At 35.7% G+C, this 26,855-nt stretch overlaps 1 protein-coding gene across 2 annotated transcripts; it reads left to right on the top strand.

Annotated features, from left to right (window-relative positions):
• Nucleotides 1-542: 542 nt before the first annotated feature.
• LOC146163801 (ubiquitin carboxyl-terminal hydrolase 19-like) lies at nt 543-21,514 on the top strand. 2 transcript variants are annotated; one of them, XM_083381438.1, is made up of 32 exons: nt 543-667; nt 1,190-1,321; nt 1,491-1,621; nt 1,703-1,819; nt 2,452-2,653; nt 3,385-3,482; nt 3,672-3,775; nt 4,170-4,238; nt 4,454-4,563; nt 4,720-4,782; nt 5,806-5,922; nt 6,744-6,830; nt 7,113-7,246; nt 7,477-7,605; nt 9,119-9,259; nt 9,384-9,494; nt 9,787-9,873; nt 11,917-12,011; nt 12,157-12,330; nt 12,661-12,804; nt 13,378-13,439; nt 13,733-13,807; nt 13,975-14,075; nt 14,262-14,374; nt 15,247-15,399; nt 15,787-15,941; nt 17,083-17,183; nt 18,550-18,646; nt 18,779-18,868; nt 19,566-19,687; nt 19,927-20,029; nt 20,308-21,514. In XM_083381438.1, the coding sequence occupies exons 1-32, from the start codon at nt 664-666 to the stop codon at nt 20,403-20,405; spliced, it is 3,519 nt and encodes a 1,172-aa protein (XP_083237564.1). In that variant the 5' UTR covers nt 543-663; the 3' UTR covers nt 20,406-21,514. The 2 variants fall into 2 exon arrangements, with proteins under 2 accessions (XP_083237564.1, XP_083237563.1); XM_083381437.1 differs by having other exon boundaries at nt 4,720-4,794.
• Nucleotides 21,515-26,855: the final 5,341 nt, after the last annotated feature.

The raw sequence follows: 26,855 nt of genomic DNA, 5'->3' as shown, positions 1-26,855 counted from the left end.
ATCAGTTAACGAACAGGATGCAGGGATAAGGAAATACGCCAGAACGACTTTAGCAGGGCTTAAAAAAAACGAACACACAGTAAATCACAAATACAGACGCTGGGTCCTCTACAATTGCATAGGCAATTAAGTCAAAGGAATTACAAGCTCAGTATTTGGTATCAAAATATAAACTGGCCATTTAGGCCTTGTTCGGATAAATTTAGGACCAATTCCTGCAGATTTAGGCTTTATTTAGGCGCTTTCAATCTTATTCTGTTGGCCACTGGATATTACTGCGTATTTGGCTTTATTATGTCGTTGGTCCTATACTACGGTTTTATAGATTTTTCTGCTTAGGTATTGTTACTTTTTAGGTCTTATTGTGTGTTCCTTCCGAAATGCCGTGGCAGTTTTGCTCAGTTTCGATTTATCGGAGTCAGGAAAAATGTTCAAATCGGTAATAGAGATCAATAATAATAATCCACATAAACTTCATAGAGCAACGTAGACACAAAATGGCTAACATGCTGTATCACATGTGACTTCTATAGTGCCATCATAACAAAGTCTGACGAAGTGTTTTATGATTAGTTACCCGTTAATAATACTTTGAATTGTAAACAAATTTGTTCTTCTTTTCCAAAAATAAATGTGATTATTACATATAGATAAATCTTCGTAATGGGTAAGTAAGAATTATTTAGAATTTCAAAAACTTTGTCCCAGAAATATATGCTAAAACATTATGTAAAAAATAGTTAACGCTTGTTAAATTAATTAATTAAATACGATTTTTAAAGCAATTAGCTGGATTTTTTATTAAATATTAGTGCATTATGTTGTCCCAGTATGTATTCTGCCACAACCTAATATGTTTTTAATTTGTTTGCAAAAATAAATATTTAAAAAAGGAGTTTTTTCAAAAACTGGTTTGCATAAATCCGGATTGCACACCTAAAGAGTTGGGGCTGCAAACACAAAAATTTGGTATAAGGTATTGAAAAGTGCAGACTGACTGTAGCCGAGTAGTCCTATTTTTTTTTAAATCTCTCATTAACAGAATGGTGATTCCCGCATCAATAGCCAGACAAAAAGTTTTTGTTTTGATCTGCCACACTTCAAGCAGGCTATGTAGCTCATGAATGCATTCAATAATTTGTGAATGCCATAGATTCCATCTAATGTTAAAGCTTATAATTTCTTACAGCTTTATTTACCACAAGTTGGTCTCAAAAGGGTTCCAATGTTTATGTTGTGTTCAAACGTACCAACCCTTCATTCAATTTCAACCATGTCTCAGTACAACTAACCCACAGCACTTGCCAACTAACATTTCCAGGTACCGGTAGTTGTACGCTTCTCACATGTTTTTTGTTTAAAATAAATAAGTCCATATAATTTATAAAATAACTTTGTTTGCATCCGATGTGCTTCAGAAAAACCGAAAAGGTTTATCTCTTGTTGTAAATATCTATAGCTCTGTACATTACATGTTTATTTGTGTTTAGGTACTAAACCAAAAGGCTGGATATGTTTTGCCGAAATCAATCCAGATTCCTGCAACAAGCAACAAAGCGAAAACCAGCTTGTTTTAATTTTGAATAAAAAAGATCCAACAATTCACTGGACTGCCTTGAAGGTGTGTGTCACTATGCTAGTGATATTTTCATATATACATGCTTTTAGTCAACATATTTTATTGTTGTATATATGCATCTAGAAAGATGATGTCAAAAAACAACATATCACAGCAAATCGAAAGAAACAATATAAACACAATATTAACCACGATCCCTCACTAGAGAAGGATTTGAAAACAAATGGATTAAATGACAAGGTAGGAAAAATTCATGTAGCTTTGTTCTTCGTTTTTGGACATCAGATTGTGGGGGAACTAAACTGTCCAGTTAATTTTATTTAAACAAGATGTCTTTACTGTATCGTCCATCCTGTAGTTCAATTTCCATGAAAGATGAATAGTTAGATTTATTACCTATTTCACTATGTCATTTACTAAATTTCAAAAATCGCATTAAAATAATTTCTTTAAATACAAATTGAGCACAAATTGAAGAAATTGTTTTTCGTTTATCAGAGTTTAATAGTACACAAACAATTTTATTGACAATCTACCAATAGAGCAACAATTAGAAACTTATTTGGCTTGGCATAAACACTATAAGCTGCAGCATGCTGTGGTACTCCTTGGAAACCACTGGTATTATCTGACTAAGCTAATTTATTGCATGCAATTATGTAAGGGGATAAAGTAGCATGAAATTTGTTTGTGATCTTTTTTACATTTTCGTACCTGATGCACATTCTTTTTAGTATGTTTGGTTGACAATCCCTTGCTCGATTGAGAAAAATAATATCTCATTGAAATATTTTTTTAAATTTTTTTTTAAATCAACTGGGTAAAATTGTTCTACCAAGATAATCAACATTATGCATTTGTAATCCTTTTAGTCTTGTGGTGACGAAAATTCTCAGGAAGATCCAAGTGGTGACAGTCTGTCCCCCAAAGCAGTTGACAGTGTCACATCCTCAGGTGACAAGGTTGCCAGTGTGACAGTTTCAAGTGGCACGCTTGTTACTAATGGTATTCTTAAAGGTGGGAATCGGCCATTAAATGGCGTTGCTACATCTTCAAACAAACCTTCCAGTTCAGGTTTATTGAAATTGTTTGTGTTGTATGCCATAGTTCCTGAACACTTGATTTGTCCTTTTCTTAGATGCTAGGAATTGACATGCATGCTAGGAAATTGTTTGTGTTGTATGCCATAGTTCCTAAATACTTGATTTATCCCTTTCTTAGATGCTAGGAATTGACATGTAGGCATGTTCCAGAACTAAAGTATGGTTGTTTTGTACTAATTTTGGCAGGTTTTTACCTAAAAATTGTGATGTTTCTTTAAATCGTGGGTCCTCAAACTAGGACCCACAGTCTACCTGGGTTATTGGCAAGTTTTTAGTAACTGTGTATATATTTTTAAATGATTAAACGTAATAACAATTTATTTCATTCAGGTATATGGACACTGATTAAAGTTTTATACTAACTATTTTAAAGTTGCTTTATATTAAATTTTCCAAAAAGGTTGAGTAGATCGACATCATCTTGATTAAGACGTTTCGATACGAGCTTGTATCATCTTCAGTTAATGTATTTTAAAGTTATTTTCTAAATTTTTCCTGTTTTAAATATATATTAAAAGACAGCCCCCAACAAAAGGTGTGAACGAAAAGAAAGCAAAAAAAAGCAACATGGGTTGACCAAACTATAACTTTGAGAACCACTACCGTAAATGATATACCAAGTCCCCAATATGCATTGTATTTTTTTTTCACCACATAAACAATTATTAAAAAAATAAAGGATAAAATAGCTTTTTTTTCTAGCTCATGAAAGAATCAATCAGGAATACAGCCAAAACAACTGTGAAGAAGTGGACCCTTGCTACAATTTGACTACTATTAAACATGATTGGTATGAAACGGTATGTACTTCAATTCTTTTGAAGTAGATGTTTTAGTCCTGTTTTAATAAATGTATCATTACTGTTTTAACTTTTAATGGACTTTTTTATTTAAAAAAAAACTTGGTAAAGCATTAATTAGGAAAGGTATTTAGTTTGATATAAACTATGCACCAGTTTAATAAAAAAAAACTATTCCTCTACTTTCAGAATGGTACTCGTCTTGTTTTAACAATTTATGTTGCACAATTGGATCCTTGGAAGGTAACAGTTATATACAGAGATACGGGAATGGAAATCAAGTTCAAAACATGGTAAGAACACTATGGCTGACAGCAGGCCCAGCTTCTGTTTGTCCAGCATTACATTTTAAGAAATAAAATAATATATATATTTTCAAAACAAAGCTTAAACAAGATTGGCGATAAAATAGCAAGCATAATTATTAGATATGAATCAGTAGATTATCTAAGTTGTTGTGCGAACGTGGGTCAGTTGAGGTATGTCTCTGCATATGTACTTGTGCAAAATCTGGTATTTTGCTTGACATTACTTATTTATAAATATGCGAAGTGGCTTAATTTTGTGTTGTTTTGTTTCCCTTTGTATACATTAGATACTTTAAAACAGCTTTCTGTCACATAAAAAAAACAAAAAAACACTTTGGTGCTGCATCAAAACTGGTTTAAATTTTCACTTATTTTCTAGCCAGGAAAGCTTTAATCGAAAATATGGAACAACATCAGAAACAATGTTTCATTGGAATATTGATTTATTGTGAGTTGAATTCCATTTTTTTTTTTGAGATTTTAACTAAGCTACTTACCTTTTTGTGCAATGTTTTATGTTGAAATAGTATTTTTTGTAAATCTTTACAAAAATGTTTTGTAAATTTTGTATTAGAAGTGTGTTTTTATCAGCAGTTAAATGCAGGTGTTTTTGTTTGTGTTGACACAAAACATTTAACGAAATATCCCTTAAATTTTGTTTAGTGACGTCATAGTACCACAAAAGTGTTCACATCATACTACAGCGAAAACTTTGGTAATTAATATTACAAAGGTCAAACCTATTAAGTGGAAAACTCTGTTTCAGCAAAAAGGTAATTTTGTTATGCCTATATTTCACACTATATATGTACTGCCTATCCTTTACTTTCTTTAAATTTATGCTTATAGGAAACTTATTATGACTGTTCGTTTGGGCCTTAAACAATATTTTTTCTATATTCATTGTTTCCTTTATGATTTCTTACTAGAATGTGCAAATTCGTCTGCAAATAATGATTCCATATGGAAGAAAGTTTTGCCCTGCCCTCCAGGTAAAGTTTCAGGTATTATTGCTGTGGCAGTTTATCACAATAATTCATGTTACTAGGTTTTTATCAGGTCCTAATATACTACCACACCCATTTGTTTTCTAGCCCTGTGCCCTTTTTTACGAATGAATCGTGAGTACCACTAGAAGTCTAGCTCCAACATCTATGGGTTCTTATATAAAACAAAATTTTTAGAAAAATATTTGAATGACACAACCAAAATCAGCTTGACCATTTCTTGCCAATTTGTGTGTAATTGTGGTTACTTGTCATTCATACACCCAAACTAAAACATGAGACAATCCATGCTTTTTTAACCAATATTCTTAAAACGCTTTTATGTGTTTTTAAAATCGTAAATTTTTATTTAGCAGATTTAGTTTTAAATTATACTGAACGACATTTTAACTGTATTATGTCTTTATTGTCCGAGCAATATTCAGTATACGCGAACTTGCAGAATTAACCACCCAGGCCTAGTTTATCGCATAAGGCTCCACCCAAATTTCGTTTTTGCTTTATATAGTTGTTTATCTCTGATTTGGACAAATGAATATTTGCTGTCTTCGCATATGATTTGCAATTTTACCATTTTTCGATAATGTGCTCAGTCTTTGTTAATTTCTGCAATTATTTTTACCTAGTATTTCAACTGTTTTACACAACATTTTTCTAAAATAACCAGCGTCTTGTTTTGCATAAACCCCCTAAAAACTAATTTGTGTTCAACCTGTAGCCAGTAAAACATCAAAAACGTGTGGTTGACGACGCCAATACACTAATGCAGTACTTCAAACAACAATATGGTGTATAAATCAATGTATTTTTTTTAGGTCAAAAATTTGTCAATGAAAAAATATATTTTTAGGTCAAAATTTCAATTTTTTAGGTCAAAATTTCTCATTTTTTGGTAAAAAAATAATCGCCCTACTTGAGCATTCAATTTACCCGAGTTTATTGTGCTCAAGTGGTTCAACTAGAATAGAACATTGTTGCGATAATTAAAATATTCTATTTTCCTCATAGAAAAAGACGTAAATGTAAGCAGCGATGATGAGAATGACATCCCGAGCACTTCAACTAAGTGTCTCCGCAGTAGGTCACCTGTCATAGGGATTTCAACACACAGTGTGGGCTATACAGGTTTGATACTTATCTTCTCAGACCAGCACTACTTAACTGGAAGACTGCTGTTTGCATTTATAACTTTGAAGTGTTGAACTTAAACATACCTATGGTTTCTCACTAATGGAAAATCGCATTTTCTACGCCCACTCACTAAGTAATGATTAAAAATCCACATTTTTAAGCAAGTACATCAGTGCGTAGCAGGTTTTTGTGTGAAGTTATGACAAAAGAACTGGCCAACAATAGTAAACCCAAACTGCTTTACAATTTGATAGCTATCGCTAAATGTCTAATATAAAATTAAATCTGTCTTATATTTATTAAAATACAGTTGCAAGTTCAGAGTATTAGAATATTAATTTTACGTTTAAACTTTCCTAACTAACTTATGTCTGAAACAGATTGATTGTGTACAATATGATTCACCCAAAAAAACACAGATAAAACATTACTAATAGCACCAAAAACTTATGGTAAAACCCATTTCTTTAAATATCGATTTTCTTTAAATATCAAATATCATGTTATTTTGAAAAAAGAATGAGGTTAATGTTTTCTAATAGATATTTTCATGGTTAGCCAAAAATTTATCAAAACAATAGTTGAATCCTATTTTGCTGCCAGATTATTGAAAGGTGTATGGTTTGCTTGGTTACATGAAAAACATTGGGTTTAATTTTTTTGGTTTAATATTTTATAGAACTCATCATCCGTTAAAGCCAATTTATTGTGAAACATGAACAACGACTAACTAATATTATTTTACCGGATATTCCAGTACCAGTACTTTTCTAGTACCAGTACTTTTATATGTCACCAATCTATCTGATTTTCAGGTTTGAATAACATGGGCAACACGTGTTTTATGAACAGTGTTCTACAAGCACTTGCGAATACAAGGGAACTAAGGAAATATTTTCTCGGTAATTCTGACAGTTAATCTAGTTTAACATTTTCGAAAAACTGTTTTGTAACAAAGAGCTGCTACCTAATAAATGATTCTAGTTTGGATGTTACATACATTGGGCATTGGCAATGCAAAATTAATATTTAAGTAGATATGACTGTAAATGAAATAAATGTAAGATAAGCAAGTATTTGTTTTGCAATTTAACTGCAGTTTTTTTAACTTAATGACCTTTAGTACTAAAAATCCTAATTGACATTTCTGTTTCCTAATTATGGTGGATATTTTCTCTTAACAGAGGGTTTTTATGAAAAAGACATCAACACTGGTAATCCATTGGGAATGAAAGGAGAAATGGCTGAAGCATTTTATCATCTTTTAAAGGAACTTTGGTCTGGTACAAGGACCTCCTACTCTCCTAAACATTTTTTGGTAAAACGAATATGTGCTGTTTAAATAGGCAAAACAATCATATTATTTAAAATATCATTTTAAGGTTTTGTTTTTAACATAATTTTAAGTTCTTAAAGATAAATTTTGATTTGAATGTATTATTAGAAATGGCAATGTTTGTGTACAAAGACTTTCATATTTTCTTCTCTCTTATGATTTTTTTTTATATTTCATGTGCAATGAGTTTACAATGTCGGTATGTTTTACAGCAAACTGTTGGCCACAAAGAACCTAGGTTCACAGATTGTATGCAACACGATGCTCAAGAATTCATGGCATTTTTGTTGGATATTCTCCATGAGGATGTGAACAGAGTAAAGAATAAACCCTGCTTTGAGGTTATTTTAAAAGCTTGAGAAAATATTTATTATAGTTTTCTTGTAAAACTTTGATTTCCATCTATTATTGATTATGGTATTTTTAAAAATATTACACTTCAGTTTAAAATATGTCAAATGTCCTAAATTTACATTGTACAATTGTATGGTTACGTGAGGACTGAATGTAGATTAAGACATATGATTGTTATAACATTGGCTTTATAAGGGACAATCAAATTTAAAGGAAACCTAAGGCATTTGTTTGGTATAATGGTTATATGACTAATCAATATATTTGGTAAACAATTTGTGAGGGCCATTAATCCCAGAACTGTATAGTTGCACAGAAACCACGTAAAACATCAGATTAAGTACAAATTGTTCGTCTACTTATTATTAACATTATACTGAACATATTTTAGAGCAGTGGTTTTCATCTTTCTACAACGGCGCAGACAAACATATTTGAATCGTAAAATCACGTAAAAATGTCTCCCTAAGTGTAAAAATTAAACATTGCGTTAGTCGTGTTTTTGAAAAGGTGTGACGACACACAATACAACCGCTATTTGAAAAAACAAACAAACAAACATGAATTCGCGCAAAAACTAAGTGTGAGTCCCCTATTGCTAGCCTGTGTCGTCTATATAGCATATGTATAAAAAATTGTGGGGATAACTTTTTATCGTTCAAGTTAGCAAAACTGTAATTTAATAGGGCCGTTTTATACTTTCGATCAGGGCTGCGCAGTCGGAGTCAGACTCGGGACTCGATGGAGTCGGTTGGTTTTGCAGGAGGGCTGCGCAGTCGGAGTCAGACTCGGGACTCGATTGAGTCAGTTGGTTTTGCAGGAGGGCTGCGCAGTCGGATCAGACTCGGGACTAGATGGAGTCGGTTGGTTTTGCAGGAGTCGGACTCACTACGTGAAACTTCCCGAGTCCCGAGTCCGACGTTCGTATGCGCATTACCAAATTTCAAAACTAATAAGGCAGTAAACTGTAAATTGTAAAAAGGCAATAGCAAATGATGGCAATTTTTCTCCAACATTTATTTTGGGAGGGTGAATTGTATGACACCCCTATGAGTGAATTACTTAGTATTCAACTTATTTTAGTTTTGTAAGGGCGTAAAATACAGGCTGTAGAGTCGGATTTTTATCGGTCATGCTCATGCGAAATAATAATTAATCTTGAGTCGTTGAAGTTGAGCATAATTTGTCAGGGATCAACTAATAAAGACCTCCAATAGGTCTGAAAACAGCAACAACAACAAAAAACTTTTTTTTTCTGACTTGTCTAATTGGTGTTAAATCACACTCGCTGCAGTCATATTGGCGAGCGGACGAGTGAAAAATCCCAACCCTGAATGTAGAAACTTCCAAAATTCTTAATGGCTAACCAAACCTTTTCAATACCGGACTGGTAAGTCCTTATCGCACACGATTTTGGCAAATTTGACCTAACGTGTTAGTTTTGCTCAAAACTTGACTGTTTTTGGATAAGTCGAGAAATTGACCAGCGATGTATTGTAGGTAAATGATGATGACAGTCGTCCTGAGCCAGAGGTTGCTGCAGAGAGCTGGAGTTTGCACAAATCACGGAACGACTCGTTCATTGTCGATTTGTTACACGGAATGTTCAAGTCCAAGCTGGATTGTCCAACCTGTGGCAAGGTATCCTTACACAAATCTTGTAAAGCAAATAAAGAACACCATAAAACACGTTTCCTTTTGTAAACAGAGATTCTTGTGTTTTGTTTTGTTTTGTATTTTGATTTAATGAAATTTTTGTTGCCAGAGTTCAACCAAGTTTGATCCATTTTTGTTTCTTCCTGTCCCGTTGCCGAAAGAAAAACGTCGACTCCATGTTTATTTTCACTCTAAAGACATTGAAAAGCCTCCAGTCAAGGTAATTGTTTCAATTAATTTTAATTAACTGTGCTGCTGGCTGTAGCAGAATAAACTACATAGCATAACAGGCCTAACTTCCATTGGTAAAGTTCTTAGAAAATTACTGCCGATTTGAAAAAAGAATAAAAAGAAAATGGTTGTGTTTTTGGATTTTTTGCACGAGAAAATCTCTTCATAAAAATGCCTTAACAGTTTTTCTTGTAATGAATGGAGGCTGCCAAATAGGTTGTTTTATGTTTTAAGTTTTTCGTGTGGTACTTGAATAATAGGTATTTGTTTTACTTTTAAAGGTTCCTGTTGCAGTCTCAAAGGAAAACGGAAGGGTAATTGAAATCTTACAAATTGTTGCCGAGCAAATGGACACCTCAGCAGACAGAGTAAGTGTGTTATCTGCAAAATTTGCCGAGATTTTTAGGAAGAATGTAACGCAAGATGCAAAAAAATGGTGTTGCGAGCCAAAGACAAGCGGGTGAAAGCTCTGATATGGGATCATTTTTGTTAGTATGTGTAAAGGCCCGTTTACACTACAGCTGCACTGAGCGGAGCTGAGCTGCACTGGGCGTGGAATTGTTTTCACTACAGCTGCAGTGAGCTGCGCTGGGCGTAAAAATCGCGACAAAACGTAATGTTTTTCTATAGCTGCACTGGGCTTGAGTTTAGCAAAGCGTGGAAATCGCTCCAAAGCGTATTTTTAAGCTAGCTGCACGGGGCTTGAGTTTAGCAAAGCGTGAAACGCTCGCCACAATAGAATTTAAATGTAAATTACGCCCAGCGCAGCCCAGTGCAGCTGTAGTGTAAACGGGCCTTAATGTTGTTAGCAAAGTGTATCGCAGTTATCCGAGTATAGTGTTTAGTCGAGTCATTTCATAGATATAATACTTGCTTTTTGGTTGCATGTTAAATTTCCACCATACTTTTTTTGTCATCGGCCATAACACCCGGTTTGAGCAAACCCAATCTGACATGCTGCAACATAATATGCAGTAGGGAATAAAGACCTCGGCTTGATTGCTTAGATTAAAATTAATGCGTTTTGAATAAAATTGACACGTGCACGGAATTCGAATTAAAATTCCTTGAATTCAAATTAAAAAAGATTTATTTTTCTGTGACAGTTCAAATCATAGAGCTGCGGTAATACCATGAATAAACATTCTAAAAGAGTGCCTTTTTTATTAGTCGTTTAATTATTTGTTCCGAAAAAATAAGAATTGTTCTCTTATAACCGCATAAAGTAAGCAAATCATAATCTTATTTTTAAAATGAAAAGATATATCAATGGACAGAAAGCAATGTAGCCAGCAAGAAGTAAGCTATATTGACTTGATCTTGGCATATTGCTGGTAGGTTTTTTATCCATACTTTGATCGGTTATTATTATTCAGTGAGTTTTTATTATGTACAGCCCAAAATATCCTCAAGAAAAATGTAATTGATAATACAAATCAGGTGCTCAGTAAAACAACTACTTCCCACTCCACAAGACCGTTTTTGTGTGCATCTAAATATCGAATACGTAGTACGTTTTACAACGTTCGATGCGTTTGGCCAACTTCTCATTGGAATTCGCAAGAGTGTTTTGTAAGCTATTAAACGAAATGATTGACCGGCCTTCAGTCGTTGAAGTTAAACATAAATTGTTGCGGAATAATTAATTAGGACCTTTAGTAGGTCAGGAAAACTAGTTTTGGCTTGAGATCACTCCCCAGGTAACAGTCGGCCTAATCAAGATTTTTATGCAAGCAAGCTCAGGCTAGAAAAACTTTCCTGTGGTGAGGTTCGAACTGATGACCTCCGGTGACACCGGGACCGTCGCTCTACCAACTGAGCTACGCAGGCTCAAAAGGGAGCGAGTCGAGTAACAACCGTAATAGCACCATTTCCTGCTGCACCCTGTTCGTGCATACAACCGTATTTAAAGGAGATGAACAGCCCGTATCAGCAACTAAAACATTCGTATACACAATGTTTCCTGTGATCAAGCCTTTCTAAATTCATACTGACTGCAACGATAACGGCACACATAGAATACTACACATGGTGCCTCCAGTAAGGCTTACCGAAATCAGTCGGCCTGATCGGGTTTGTAGTGCAAGCAAGACTAGTCTAGAAAAAACAACTAGCCCGCGGCGATGTTCGAACTCACGACCTTCGGCCGAACCCGGACCGTCACTCTTATTGCAACTGGTATTACTTCGCCAGTGGTCCAAGTATTTTTTCATCATTCTAAGTTTAAGGCCTTCTGATATATTGACCTAAAAAATTTTGCCTAACTAATAAAACACAGATTTTCAAAACAAAGGTGTAAATTAGTATAATTTCGGATTTTTTAACCAGTTTAATTTTTGTACCTATCATCTGCTCGGCAAATAAGAGGTTGTTTTGTGTCATTTACATTAAAACTTTTTACTGTTATTTAGCTACAAATGTTTGAAGTTTTCAAGAACCGGATTCATCGCTTTTACATTCCAAGTTCTCCCCTTCGTGAAATTCAATCAAATGATATTATTTTTATGTGAGTAAGATTTTATTTAACTGTTCCCACGAATCAAAAAATATCTTGCAGTTTGTTGTACGTTAACGTGGATCATTGCAATCTATCTTTACTCAACAATTTCAGCTGTTAAACAAATTTAAAGATTCAACTCTGTTTGTTTAAGACAAGAGCAGTTTAAAAGTAAGGAAACGAATGGTGAACCGGTGTTCGAGATTGCTGTAATGCAGCGAAAGACGGTGCCAAGTCTAGCAATCAGCTGTTCGTACTGCAAAAGGTCGCCCACGGATAGGAAGCTAAAGCGATGCCTGAAGTGCTTGGCAGTTGGATATTGCGACCAGTAAGTTCAACAACCAACCTTACATCATTGCTACCAAATGCTTAAATGGGCTTTGCAAACAATTTAGTTATTTGTTCAACAAGGTTTACGCATATAACTGTAAAAGCCGGTTGTGCTTTTGTTTTTATGTAAATTACATGGTGTTTTTGTTAACTAGAAGAAAAATCCTCAAGACTTTTCGCAACTTAAAGTTGAACCAACCAATAGTGTCTTGATACATATGTTATTTACCTTTTTACTTTAAACATGCGCGTTTGGTGCTTAAAGCGTTGGATACCCTTTCTACTGTCAAATGAGTCAAACCTATTATGTTTTTCTATTGATTTGCAGAGATTGTCAGAAAGCCGACTGGCCTGACCACCGCAAATCTTGCTGCACAAGATCAGAGCTGGTTGGTTTACCGTTCATCTTGTCAATACCCAAGTCACAGGCGACCTACCAGAATCTTTTCCAACAACTCAAGACTCTTGCCAAGTTAGTTGTCTGGTTGCTTTAGTGTTTTAATCCCGTAAAGCTCCAAAACGCTTCCTAAACGATCACAAGTAGCTACAAATTTAGTTTGTTACATAGAAAAAGAAATCTAACATTAAATGGTTTGGTTTTTATTAAATGGTTTCGTAATTGATAGATGTATGATAATTTTGAATCAGAGCCCTAAGTTGTATCTTGGTTACTTTCAAAATACTTTAGGCTAGTGTCCGTTCCGCTGTGATATTAAACAGATATAGCTATTTGGGCTATGATTTGCGATCGAATGCAGCGTTTCTATCTGAAAGGTGAATTTCGCAGGAAATACAATTCCTAACATCGCGGAATCAAATTTTGTCCTGATTACATAAAAAAACGTACTTAAAACGTTTTGGTTAATTATATTTGCTTTTTTGTTGATAATAATGACGTCATGTGGTATTGTTTCGAATCGCCCAATTTTTGAATAAAATGGGTTATCGCTATCGAAATAATACACGTACCGGACACCCCTTAAAGTTCAGTTAGTATTCTTTAAAATATGTAGTTAAACATTTTCCTAATTTGCCTTGCTTTCAGGCGATCCGTCCAGCTAAGTTATTTCAACAACAGTGAATTGGAAGAGAATCTATCTGTTACTGGTAAGGGATATGTGTTTAACTAATTCGGTTTAGGCTATCTTTGGTAGCACTTAAGTATGGATTTAAAAATACAGCATAAGTGTGTTGCTTTCACCTATAGCTATAGCTACTTTTTTCGAGTTGCTGTTTGACCTTTATTATAATGTTGCTGTCCGTTATAACGCTGTCCGTTATAACATCCTGCAATCTTAAGTGGAACAACAAAGAAATATTATAGGAGGGTTGAAAAATGTAACATTTGTATACATTGTTTTTTACTTTCATTGGTTTCTTAAAAAAAAATTATATTGCAGATCAATGTATGTCCTTATCGGCTATTGACTGGAAAGGTCAAGACCTAACATCCGTTGAACCCTTAAAAAATCAAGGTAATTTGTTTATCATAATTACAAGTAAAAAGGTTTGTGCAACAAGATAAACTTAATAGGATATTAAAATAACTTTTTTGTCTTGCTCATTTTTACTTGCCCAATATTTTGTGACAACAACCTTGATCTTAGAATACTTGACAAATATATATATTTAACTTACTCAGGTGATGAAGCGTTGGATTTGACTGACTACAAGTTGGCCGCCCTTACATGGGACACTAACAACAGACAGACTTCATTCGTAAAAGTTGAAAATAAGGAAACGGTAAGGAACATATTTTTACAGCTTTGTCAGTTTCTATTTACCCTTCTAAAAGTGGAAATAATGAAGAAAGTGCAATTCATTCCTATTGCGCGTGATTTCATATTTATTCGTCAAGGCTTTCAAGTCAAAATGAAAAGACGCATTTTAATTATTTTGACTTTTTAAAAATTGTTACTTTAATTGTAGTATGTTGTGGATTCACCTGCTGAAAGTGACGCAATCACGTCGAAAGCCGCTGACCTGGAATCGTGTTTGCATCTTTTCACCGAACCTGAAGTTCTGTCAGCTCAGGAAGCATGGTAAAGTGATCTTGAACATTTTTACGAAAATGTTCACTTACTTCTGTGGAAGAACAAACTTAACCGAAGTAATTTTGGAAAAATGACTTAACTTGACTTAAGTCTTTCGTACAATTACTTGACGTTGACTTGTTTTGATGAAATGTTTTTTGGTAAAATTTGGTTAGTTTTACCCCCACAATCTTTTCAAATTGTTTTTAAAGTTGTAGAATTTATTTTGATGCAAACGACTTGACTTGGCCGTGTCTTGTTACAAAACTGACTTTTGTAAGTGTAGCAATTTTGAAATGACTTGTTTAGAGCACTGGTGTTATACCACATATTGAGTTTGCGACCGCTCATAGACATACACCGCTTAGACCAGGGGTGTCCAACTCAAACATGCCGGCGTGCCAATTTTTATCTTATAACTTCTTCCTGTGCTTAAGTTTAGCAACTATTTTTTTCTAATATTAAAAGCGCTTTTATACAAAAAATTAAAACAGTATAATGTTATAATATCAGAAGTAATTGTTTGATGTCGTAATTTCTGTGATTTTTTTTATTGTGAATAAACAATGACAATTTGCTGTATAACAAATTTAGCTTTTTGACAATTAGCTGTATTTTGGGGGGGATTGCGTGCCATTTTTTAAAAGGTCGCGTGCCACATTTGGCACGCGTGCCTCATGTTGGACACCCCTGGCTTAGACGCCCCATAAAATCATCTAGTTTTCATTTAATTGGTGCATTTGGAAGGCTTCGTTATTCCTTACACAATACACAACTGTGTCACGTCTCGTTAACACATGCCTACAATATTTAGTGCCAGGCAATGGCCACAAGTATTAGTACGTGATTTAAGATCCACAAAAATCCGTTTTATTACGCAGGTACTGTCCACGCTGCAAGGAACACCGGGAGGCGACGAAAAAAATGTCGATCTGGCAACTTCCCGACGTTCTCATTCTTCAGTTCAAGCGATTCTCGTTTAAAAACATGTTCTGGAGAGACAAGATCGATACCTTTATTGATTTTCCCATCGAGTAAGAGCTAATTTAATGTCGGCAATAGCTTTTTTGGTAATGTTTAAGACGTAGTTAAGGATACCTTGATACTGTGACGTTAAGAAAAGAATGTAGTATATATATATATATATATCCTGCTTTCTTTTTGGCAAACATTTGCTCTTAAAAAAAAGTGAACCCAAATAAAGGTGATTACACTTTCTTGTAAAGACAATTCCTATTAAGTTCTGCAATAAACACAAAATTGGCTTATTTTGTATTTAGAACTTTTTCAATTTAAACGATTGAGTTATTTATACCATTAGCGCGATTGCTTGATTTGCATTTCAGTCAAAAATAGGCTGCATATAGTTTTGCGTAAACCTATGTAGTATACGTCCTTGTCACCATACAATCGTGTTACAGCGGCTTGGACATGACCAAGTTTTGCCTGAACAACGACCAACAGCAGCTGTACGACCTTTACGCTGTCGTCAACCACCACGGCGGCATATTCGGCGGCCACTACACCGCCTTCGTGCGGCTTCCAGCGGAACTTGACTCAATCGAAAGCGAAGTCGGTAAGGGAAGCGTCTCTTTTCAAAGCTCGATGGCCGCCCTACACGATACCCTCCGCTAGGGATGTCCGATAATATCGAATCGACGCCGGTACCTGATGGTCGTTATATCTGTACTTGACGATAAACGTTATATCTGTACTTGACGATAAACGTTATATCTGTACTTGACGATAAACGTTATATCTGTACTTGACGATAAACGTTATATCTGTACTTGACGATAAACGTTATATCTGTACTTGACGATAAACGTTATATCTGTACTTGACGATAAACGTTATATCTGTACTTGACGATAAACGTTATATCTGTACTTGACGAGTATTGTGTCCAATCCGATTCCTAATTAATATATAAATTTTAGTCATGATTTGCGTTCCAATGTAACGATTTCTACCTTGAAATGTTAATTTAATTTCTAAACTTCTTTGGTAAAGCAAATTTTAGCCTATTAAAAAGTGCCTTTAACGTTTCAGTTATATTTATATTTGCTTATTATTCAGAGTAACAAAGTCTTTTGTCGTTGGATAATTGCAAAACTTTACGTTTAAATATCGGGTATCGGCATCGAAATAGAATGTTGTTGTGTACCGGATATTCCTACCTCCGCCGTCAATCTTAAAAAAATTGTGGCCGGCATCCAATAACATGGCTTTTCCAAGCTCGCTTTCTGATGTACGTAGAAACATAAAAGTAACAGCCAGAAGAAGTTAACTTAGCTGTACAAAAGGTAGGCCGTCATTTTACCATTTAAATCTAAGTACATTTCACACTAATTGTTGGATCTAATACGGGAAGTCCTGTATTCGTGACCTGGTGTCCTCTTAGTGCCAAAAACGTGACCGAAGTTCCGATTTATCACTATTACAGGTTCGACTTTGATAAATTTACCTGGGGTTATTTTGACACACATAACGAAAATTTATTTTTTTAAATGTGTAAAGTGTAAACGATTGGAAATTTTGTGAAATCTCTGTTACCATAACCAACTTTACACAAATTCATAAAGAATTTCAAATCAACCGTTAAAAATCAGCTTTAAATTTATATTGCCCAAACAGGTTTTGTACCAAATGCTTCAAGCAACAAGTACATGAATTGTTCAGGTTAACGCTTTAGTGGAGTCAAATACTTTGTTTAGGTTGGAGGTTGTTTGACGACAGCCACGTGCGGCAGCTCTCTTCGGTCAAGCAAGTGGTCAGCGACGCCGCTTACGTGTTGATGTACAAAAGGCGTGCACAGGTGGCTATGTTTTAACACTTCAAGCTCTTACTTTCTGTACTTTACTTTTAGAAATATGCCACATAACCATGGGCGCCCGCACGCCCCCCCCCCCCCCCCTGGAATTTCTAAATGCGATTATTAGTATTATTTATAAGTGTAATATGTATTACTTATGAAGGTTAAATATATTATACATTATCCATTGCCCCCAGTGGCGTATCCAGGGGGCGGGAGTTCTTACCCCCTTTTTGTAAGTGATATTATTGTTTTTTGTTCGTTTTTGTCATGGTCTAGCAAACTGTTCGAAGCGGCGTGCTTTTTAAGTAATTGGGTCACGCGTCTTAATCTAATACAAAACCAAAATGGAGTGCAAAACGCCGTTTTTCGTCTTTTGTTGGTCGACCGTAAACGCTGGAAGTTTTTCACTTTCGTTATTTGTTTAGGTTGACTGATTAGTGTGTATTCGACAATTGACAACGCTAAGTCAAACCTTCTTTCTTTTTTTCTCGCTGAAAAACGTCGAGTTGTACGCAGTATGTTCCTCGCTGTTCGGTCTCTGCGTTAATATCCGATGTTGTTGTAACATCGACATTTGTAGATTTTTAAAAGGATGTATAATGGTGACTGTCGTGTGCGTTTCAAAGTCTCCTTTTTTAAGTAATGATGGTTAACGGAAAATTATGCTCTTTAAGCATACTCTAAGACCACGTTCTAAGTGTGCAATGGACACAACTTATTTCCCCTCAACCGCAGCTTGTAATTTAGCTGACTTGGCACACAGCTCGGCGCAGATGTTGCGCTAATCGTGGCATAATAACACCCGGAAAAAACGATCTTCGTTTAGTATTGCAGGTGGTAAAAGACGTGCTTGTAATTTGACGCTCGTTCTGTTCATGGAACTTGAAAACTGCGCTGCTGATAGTTGAATTATGTGTGATTCTACCACAATTTTTCACACACATTTCACGTTCTTTTTTGTTTGTTTTTTTGCCTGAAGTTAACGATTGCACACCGTGATTTCGCAGCTGGCGCCTGACAGGATTGTCGACGACGCACGTGGTCGCTTTTGCTGGACATATTTGGCTGTTTCTGATTATTTTTTTTATCACGTCTTGCAATAACCATTCTATGACGTCATACTGTCACTGTTTTATGACGTAATTATTCATTAACGTCAGACGAAAAATAGGGGAATTCCCTAAGTTGAAAATTCAGGACCCCCCTTTTTGATTTTCTGGTTACGCCCCTGGTTGCCCCCCCCTGGAAAATTTTCTGCGGGCGCCCCTGCACATAACAAAAACTTTCGATCGTGTTTGCTGATCACAGCCCGTCGACTAAGGTTAACTCGCCGCTAACAACCGGACTGTTAATTTGTATGTTGTAGATCGGTGTATCACCTGCCACTCAATGTCCCTCGAAAAAAGTTGACGATTCTGACGGAGAAGCCATAGAAGCAAAACCAACAGGAAGCAATGCAAAAGGTCAAGAAGTAACACCATTACAGAATGAACCAGCTTGGCATCTCTGGATTGTTATTCACATTAAACTAATTTAACTGTGAAGATAAGATTACTAGGTATACCAAACTAAAATGCTGTTATAAACCTACGCAGAGCTTCCTTACATTTCACAAGAAGCGCCTACTTTACCAAATCCCAGCATCAGTATAGCTGAGCCACATGAAGAAATGGAAGTTGTGCCGGGTAACATAAAACGCGTATTACTGTTCTGTTTTTTCGAGTTTTTGCGATGAATTTGCTTTGCGTACACATTGCGTAGTTTGCTCATACTATAACAGTGGTTCTCAAACGTTTTAAAAAAATCAATTTTTTTTAATTGTTCACGATCCCTTAAAAAGATACCCAATAAACACAAAACAACCCGTTGTTTTAATGGTATCAATGGGACGGGTGCACTTGCTTCTTTGCTATATGCTTGGTTAATAACGGTTATGTTAACCTCTAACGAATCACTTTATTTGAGTAAAGCAATCACGAACAGTTTTTAAACCGTGGCCCTACAGCCCACAGTGCAGCTAGCTGTAAAAACGTAATTCTCATTAGCACAACGCTACACTGTGACGTTATAACAATGGACAATTCAACTTAAAGCGTGCAATAACGTGATGAACAACTAGCGATAATAATCAGCTTTGTTTCGTAAAGTAAGTTGCCTGAAAATTTTATTGCACAAAAAATTTTTTCTTCAGGAGCGTCGTGTTGATTTTTTGTTAGGTGCTTCGCGGTCCCAGAAAATTGTCTCGCGGAACCCAGTTTGAGAACCACTGTACTATACAAAGCGTTTATAACTATGAAAAATAACCAAAATGTTACTATCTTTTTGTAGTCTTTGTGTTGTTGTTTTTCGTTAGGTGGTTTTACGCTTTTTTTGTTTTATCAGCGGAAAGTCTAAAGTTCGACTTGGAACCTTACATGCTGGCTGCCAGCTTTTGTAGAAGAAACACAGACCCCAGTCCGGACGCCAAGGATGACGTCACCGGAGTTCCAATTGTTCGGTACAATGTAAGTATACCGTCCGGAGGCCCTTGGAAACGTTTAAAAACACTATTACATATGATTATTGGTTAATGTATTTGGCAAGAAGGCATATGGGATAACATTTTATATTGATTAACGATTATGTCTATCGAATTATTACACCGGTTCGCCGAAAAGTTTTCTTTCGGATTTCTATGAGTCGGAGTTTAGCGTTTATCTTGCTCAGTTACATAATAACAGTGGTTGTATGTTGCCACCAAAAGGAAATATTTGACGAACGTGGCAATGTCCTGGGCGAGCAACACACCGGCGATCCCGTAAGTTCCGAACAAAGCGCAGTGGCAGAGAGGCAAAGTTGTTTCGAAGGTAACATCTGAATCTTTAATCTTTATCCTTAATAAAGGCTTTCATTCTCAAAGGCCTTTTTTCTTTGATTATTATTTCGTAGTTTTCAAAGCGATTTTAACCTAATTTATTAGCTGTGTTTCTTAGATTCAATTTAACCTGTTTGTAATTCGAAAAAACTTAACATCAATTGGCATTTTTTCAATTGTCAGTTTTTTTTTTATTTTACACTGTGTGACGTTGTTTTTAGGTTCTTTTTGGGCATGGTAAGTAAATTGCTTATATTTTTTCTATTGTAGAAGACCAACCGATAAGGGCAGAAGAAAGAAGCGAGGTCTCAAATGTGGAAACCACGCCACTACCTACCTGTTATACGGACATGGACGCCATAGATTAGCTTCTATAATAAATTGTCAGTTTTATTTTGGCATAATTGAGGTATAGGACATCATAAGTTACACTAAAATATGTTCAACCTTGAAATTAAAAGTACTTTTTGTAGTATAAACTACTCTTGTTTTTTTATTAAGCCAAACGGAATATTTTCGAAAGCATGTTTAAGTGTACGACATATTTTCTACATTAAAATTAATAATACTTTATTTTTAAGTTTACCACGTCGCCGTAGTCAGTTTAAAACAAACAAATGTTTGTCATATTTACCGTACGACGCACTACACGGGCTAATAACTGAAACACATCCGGAACAAAAAAAACAAACCTTATGCCTGTTAAAAAACGGAATAAATAATAATCAATATAGAATATCCGGTACATCAGCTGAAATCAAGTAATTTTTTAGCCTAATTTTTTCTTTAGTTTTATTTACTGAAAGTAGACTGAAACAGCGTACTGTATTAAAAAACGTCTGTCTCTGCTTAAGCTCTGTCGTATATGTTGCCATTTGCCTTACGCCATTCTTTTACTGTACTCAAAGATAACCGCCGATATTTTTTTCATTTCGTCGTTGTCCATTGATTTCGTTAAAATCAGCTTACGCTTAATATCTTTGTGCTGTTTTTTGTTTAAATTATTTTGTCGCTTTATTCTGGCAGCCACCCGAATTTGCCTTTTTTAATGGTCTTGTTTCTTTGAATACATGTTTTGCTGTCGAGACATCAAGGTATTTTATGTTTTACAGCCCGCGGGTTGCATTACTTTTGTTTTCTTTTGTCCGTCTGTCCTGTCGAGAATTAACGGACTACGTTTGTTTATCCTAAATAAAATGGGTACTTAAATATAAAGCAGTACTCACTGAATAGCATTTCCGTACCTACTAAAATAGTCTACCTACAAAATGTGTTCTGTCATCGGATGCTTTTTTCTGCTGGCGTGGCCATATCTTTCACAGCAGATCATTTGTCACTGTGTGTTAGCTTGAGATCATTTTGCCTCAAGTGTTCGTTTGTATTTTAAAATACAGTGATGTGGTTTTCTACTGGTATTCTTTAAAATACACTGTACGGGTTCTGAAGCACAATAAAACGTCCTAAAAAGGATAAACTGTTTCGATTCACTCTGAGTAGTGTCTTCGGTTAGCACCATAAAACACATTAAAATGTTGAAAAAGACGTTAAAGCTGCTGAATGAGAAAAATTTACGATGCATTTCCTACAGTGGCAACCAGACTTGGACAACTAGATAATTCTAGTTTTCTAATTCAACGAATTAGAGCAGTGCTTCTCAACCTTTTTTCGCGGCGACCCAAATGTCATGCGCAAGTATGACGACTAAGCCTTGGCGACCCAATTTTTTTTTTTTTTTCTGTAAGCGAAATAAAAACTAGCTTCTTGTAAGCGAACAAAAAATAGGCGTTAGTATAAAGAATTTTGAATTTTAATAAATAATTATAGGACATTACTTGTATTGCTTCCTTAAGTTTTCTTAATTGAGAAATATTCCTCAGAACCAATCTCAATAAACATATGAACTACTGCCGTCGGTGACCCAACCAAATCAAAGAGCGACCCATAGGTTGAGAAGCACTGAATTTGAGCAAAAAGCGGCCAAATCTAATCTAATTGGTGAATTGTTTGTGAGCTCTTATTTTAATCTAATTCGGATTTTACCAAAAATCTTTTTTTTGGTACTTTTAGTCAAAACAAAAAAAATTATTTCAAACTCTGGTTGGAACGTAATTTTCACAGTCTGCAAAGCATATGCTATGATAAAAAGGCATCAAAATTAGCACACATATATTTACCATTCACATTCATAATAGAATACTTTTCGATGTACTGACATTGAGTGAGAATATTCAAATGTAATTCAAGTTCAAATTCGTTTTTTTACGAATTCGGTAATTCTAATCTAATTTAAGAAAACTCAAATTGATCTAATTCTAATCTAATTTGAAAAAAATGAAATGCTCTAATTTTAATTCTAATCACAAATCTAGTTTGTCCAAGTCTAGTATCTAGTTGTCCAAGTCAACCATTTTTAAAGCAGTTTATCACCATTTTTAGAAAACCTGTTTTACAACACGATTTTTAAAAATCGTTTAGTATGGTATCAGTTTAGAAAATATTTAAATTCAGTATCTTACCAAAATACCAATTATTAAACCTAAAAAATAACACTTAGAATATCATCTTAGCTTAGTTTACGAACCACATTAATCTTGTACCCATTCTTTTGAAGGCAAAGCAGCGGATAATATTTGATTGTTTTACGAAAAATAAACACCGTTAGGTGGAGACAAATATCAATGGTTTTAAAAATTACTATTTCCAATATTGACAAACAAAATCAAAGGGCTTTACCAATTCGTTTCCGCGCAAAATAAATATCTATTGTATTTTTGTGTGTGTGTGTTTGATTTAGCTGAGTGGTGGGCACTGGGCAACCATTTTCCTAGTCAAAAACAACCCAGAAAAGAATATGTCGGCCTTTAAATTTTAAATCTCAATTTGTTGTTAAAATTTGTAAACTGCTTCAAATATTTTATTATAAAAACTGTAACGACTATTAATTAAGGACGAACCTAGGTGTTTGCAGTTGAAAATGGGTCTAAATATCCTTAAGAATAAGGCAGTAAAGCGTTCGCGCGAGGCGTAAACCAAATGTTTGCATTTGGTTAAATTTTAGTCCACACGGTGTCAACTATGACCACAATAAAAGGAAGAATGAAAATAAATAAGAAAAACGCGATCAATGCCATTGGTAATCTAGTTGATGGTGTAATTTGAGGAGGGCCGTTAGACTCTTGATGTCATGTTCAAATTAAAAAGACACAATGTAGCCTATTCCTGAGAAGCTCAATAAAATGCATCCAAATTAATATATAGGCCTAGTTAGCGAATCTTCCATTGTTAACGGTTCGAATCCAGAGTAGGCATGACAGCTTTCTTTTCGAAACACACTGATGTGCCGTGGCACAGTAACAATACACTCTCATTTTCTTGGAAAAGCCAACTGGAGTATACGAAAGTGTAAACATTTTGTTAAAAGTTGACTTGTAGACAAACACTTGCTTCACCGTTTGAAAATCTCCCACTATATTGTTTAATTCATTCAGGACTCAATCAGTGTGTGTATTCTGTCGCGCGACAATTAACAACCTCGTCAAAAATTTATATGTTTTTAATTTTTTATCTTTTGATATAGTGAGAGTCATTTGTTAAACAAAAATGAATTGATTCTGGCATGTAATGATATAACAACAAATAAAGTATTCACTATTACTGAATTCCATTCGAAACAATCCAAATGTAGCTATACCAATACCGTGCTGACTATAGCGTTAAGCTGGCGAAATAACTGAAAATGTTGTTAGAATATGGATTAGTTATATGCACATAACGATGATTTTTTATTGTCAGAGAATTGAATTTTTTTTAGAATCTCGAAGGATTTTATCCTCACCAACAAAGTTCCTAAGACAGGCAAAATCGCTCGGCATTGTTTATTTGTGATAATTTCCAAGAAAAACACATGGAAGCACATTTGGCCGCATTTTGCATTCGGCAGAATTCCCTTTCTCACCATCCGCCACTCCAAAGTCAACACGCCAATTCGCAGCCGCAACAATCAAACCGGATAACTTGCATAATCCGGAGCGGCAGAATCACCGGCCCTGCCGCGCTTCGCTCTTGTGAAAACACAAAAGCGTCGACCGGCGCATTCGGAACCAATTCTCCCTGGCCCGGCAAAAACTCAAATCTTCCGGCCGGCCGAACAAAACGCCGCCCCATGTCAACACGATCGGCTGGCGCCGGAATCCAAGAGCCGACAAAGAAAACATCAAGTTTATTTTGACAACTTTCGTCGCCCGAGTTCGTGTGTGCGCTTTCGCTGCACAGGGGCGCCGGTCAAGGTTTTGTCGCTGTTTGATTACGATGACATCGGAAAAACTGCGGCGGTTTTGCATGGGTTTTCCTACGCTTTCGAAGGTATTGAATCTGGCGCCGCCATTGCGACGATTCCCACAACTCATCTTGACTCTTCAATTGCTATCTAAATCATTGCACGTTAAATAATAACTTTCTTTTTTTGGCAAATCCTAATTTACATTTTGTTAAGTTCCCGAAATAAATATTTGTGAGTTACAGAATTCCTAATAATACCCAACCAAATAAACTAGATATAAAAACGCGAGGTATAAAACACGGTTTTTAGTTGTCTAACTTAAATGGCGCCTTGACTATTTCATATTTGCAACCCAAATGACGCAAATTTATCGTATATTATGGAACCTTGCGTGAATACAGCTAGTTGAAGAGTAATTTCGTTGTCACGGAAAATAATTACATGCATAACACAACACGTCTATAAAACGTTAAATGACCAGGTACTTAAAAAAATGTATTGACACAAACTGAAAATGTGTGCTTCGTTAAAAAAGCTACTGTTTCCTGTGAATTGTATTTTCAGTTGACTTTCTATATATTAGCTTTGATCGACCTAGTTGCTTTGTTCCCAACCTTACAGCGTTTAAGGTTCAACTCTACCATCGCCCCTCGCGGGTCAAACCGGCGAACCAATTAGGCCCTCAGCGTCAACAGGTTCTGTTGGGATAATCGCCGGCAAGAGAAAGGCATCGTGTCTTTTCTGCCGGTTGCCTAATGCAAGCAATTTAGCCGGCAAAATGCCTGCGTTTGATTTTAAGTGTTTGTATGCAGAGTGGCCGGTAATTGTGCATACTTGGCCACTGTTTCCGTTACCTTGTTTATCAAGGCGATATACAAACAATTCTCCATCGGGCCCTTTCAGTGGGCCGCCGTAAACGCTTATCAAAATAAAAGCTGACCATATAAGTAGGTGTATATGTTTATATAATATTATTTTTAATTTATAGACATACATAAATACTTTTATCTATTTCTGACCAGGGTCAAAAGTTTTAGTCGCAGGTTACATAACCTGGTTATCCTATTTAATAGGACTTAACAAAGAAACTACCGCCGCACAAGGGCGATATAGAGTAATTGCAAGTCACAGCGTGTATTTGGCAGTGACGTTAAACTAATGCGTTTTGTATTGCTACCATTGCGAAGTTCTGCATTTTTGCCTATTCGTACAGCTTTTAGTATTTACATTAGGTTGGCTAAACAACTCATGTTGTTTACATATTTGATGTGTTTAAGCTTTGTTCTTCGTGAAACTGCATCTATAAGCTCTATTTATGTTCAACAACATGTTACTACGCATTTGGCCTGACGTGTTTACACTTCAGGTGTGGCTGAAAATCTATTTTTAGGCAATTGGTATCCCTCTTTGGAAGTTTTGCACACACATTATTAAATTAGTAAAAAGGAAATAAATTAGACATAAACAGTGCTACTTTAGATTCCATAAGGCGAAAGGATTAGTTTATTGCCGCTTCTGGTAGGATGTGTCAAGTTAGCAGGGACGCCATTCTCAGGATCATGCGATTTTTTTCCCTATGGCATTTAAAAATTAGAATAAAATATTATTTCATGTTTTCTTTCTATACAAGACCCTATAGATTCGTGTCATTACCCTTCATCTTGAAAAATACCTAATTGCTGAGTTGAGATAAGCGCTTGACAAAATTTCACTCCACACGTGATAAACGCTCATTCGCTACAACAGAATTCACGTGGACATCATCAAAGCGCAATATCGAAAGGTTCCTTGGATTATGATTTTGTCCATGCGTATGATTCATGTCGGAATTAATTCGAGCAAAACGCCGTAAAAAGGGGCGCGCGAAATTTCGGGTTGTTCACACACGGTGGCGCGGTGAAAGTCGCTTGACAAGCAAAAGAACCGCATAAAACCCTGAAGAGAATTGCCCGGCGACGTCGTAAACGCTCTCAGCGTGGCCGGCCTGTGTAGTTTCGCTGTGCGTTTCTCCTGAAAGCCTGAACGCCGGGCGGCGGTTGTACGCCGGGCTGCCGCAGCTGAAAAGAGGGAACGCCGGAATGCTGGCAAAATTTCGCCTTTTGAAAGTCTCTCAAACGAACTCAAGGGCATTCCTTCAACGTTAAAGCTTTGCTGCAGTCTGCGCGAGCCATGACTGAATTCACTGCAGTCGGCAAGCATTTCATACGTCGACCTGTTGGGGTTATGTCGAGGGCTGTCAATCACCGTCACGTGGAAAGGTTACACATGTGTGCCATTGTGCGCGATCCGTCGAAATTGGTTCAGCCTAAATGCGGCCATTACAACGCTTCGCTTTGGTCAATCTATTTTTGCAAAGCACAAAGGAATGAAGGAAACAGGGTTTTTCTTATTATAGTGCTTGTGAATTGTTGTGGTCTGAACCCAAAAAGGACCCAATTACTTTTGCTGCGACGCACAAAAATTTGGCAATCAATCGTTATAAAAGTATTTTTTAAATATTAGGAATTTGGTCGTAAACTTGGAAGAGACCTAATATTTG

The sequence above is a fragment of the Ascidiella aspersa genome, chromosome 2, assembly GCF_963924565.1.
Source record: "Ascidiella aspersa chromosome 2, kaAscAspe10.2, whole genome shotgun sequence".
Taxonomy (NCBI): domain Eukaryota; kingdom Metazoa; phylum Chordata; class Ascidiacea; order Phlebobranchia; family Ascidiidae; genus Ascidiella; species Ascidiella aspersa.
This window is presented reverse-complemented; position numbering and strand designations above follow the sequence as displayed.

Coding starts and splice junctions, on each gene's coding strand:
- LOC146163801 (XM_083381437.1), top strand. Junction 1,820..2,451: donor CAAATGGATTAAATGACAAG/GTAGGAAAAATT, acceptor TAATCCTTTTAG/TCTTGTGGTGACGAAAATTC. Junction 20,030..20,307: donor GAGGCAAAGTTGTTTCGAAG/GTAACATCTGAA, acceptor TTTCTATTGTAG/AAGACCAACCGATAAGGGCA.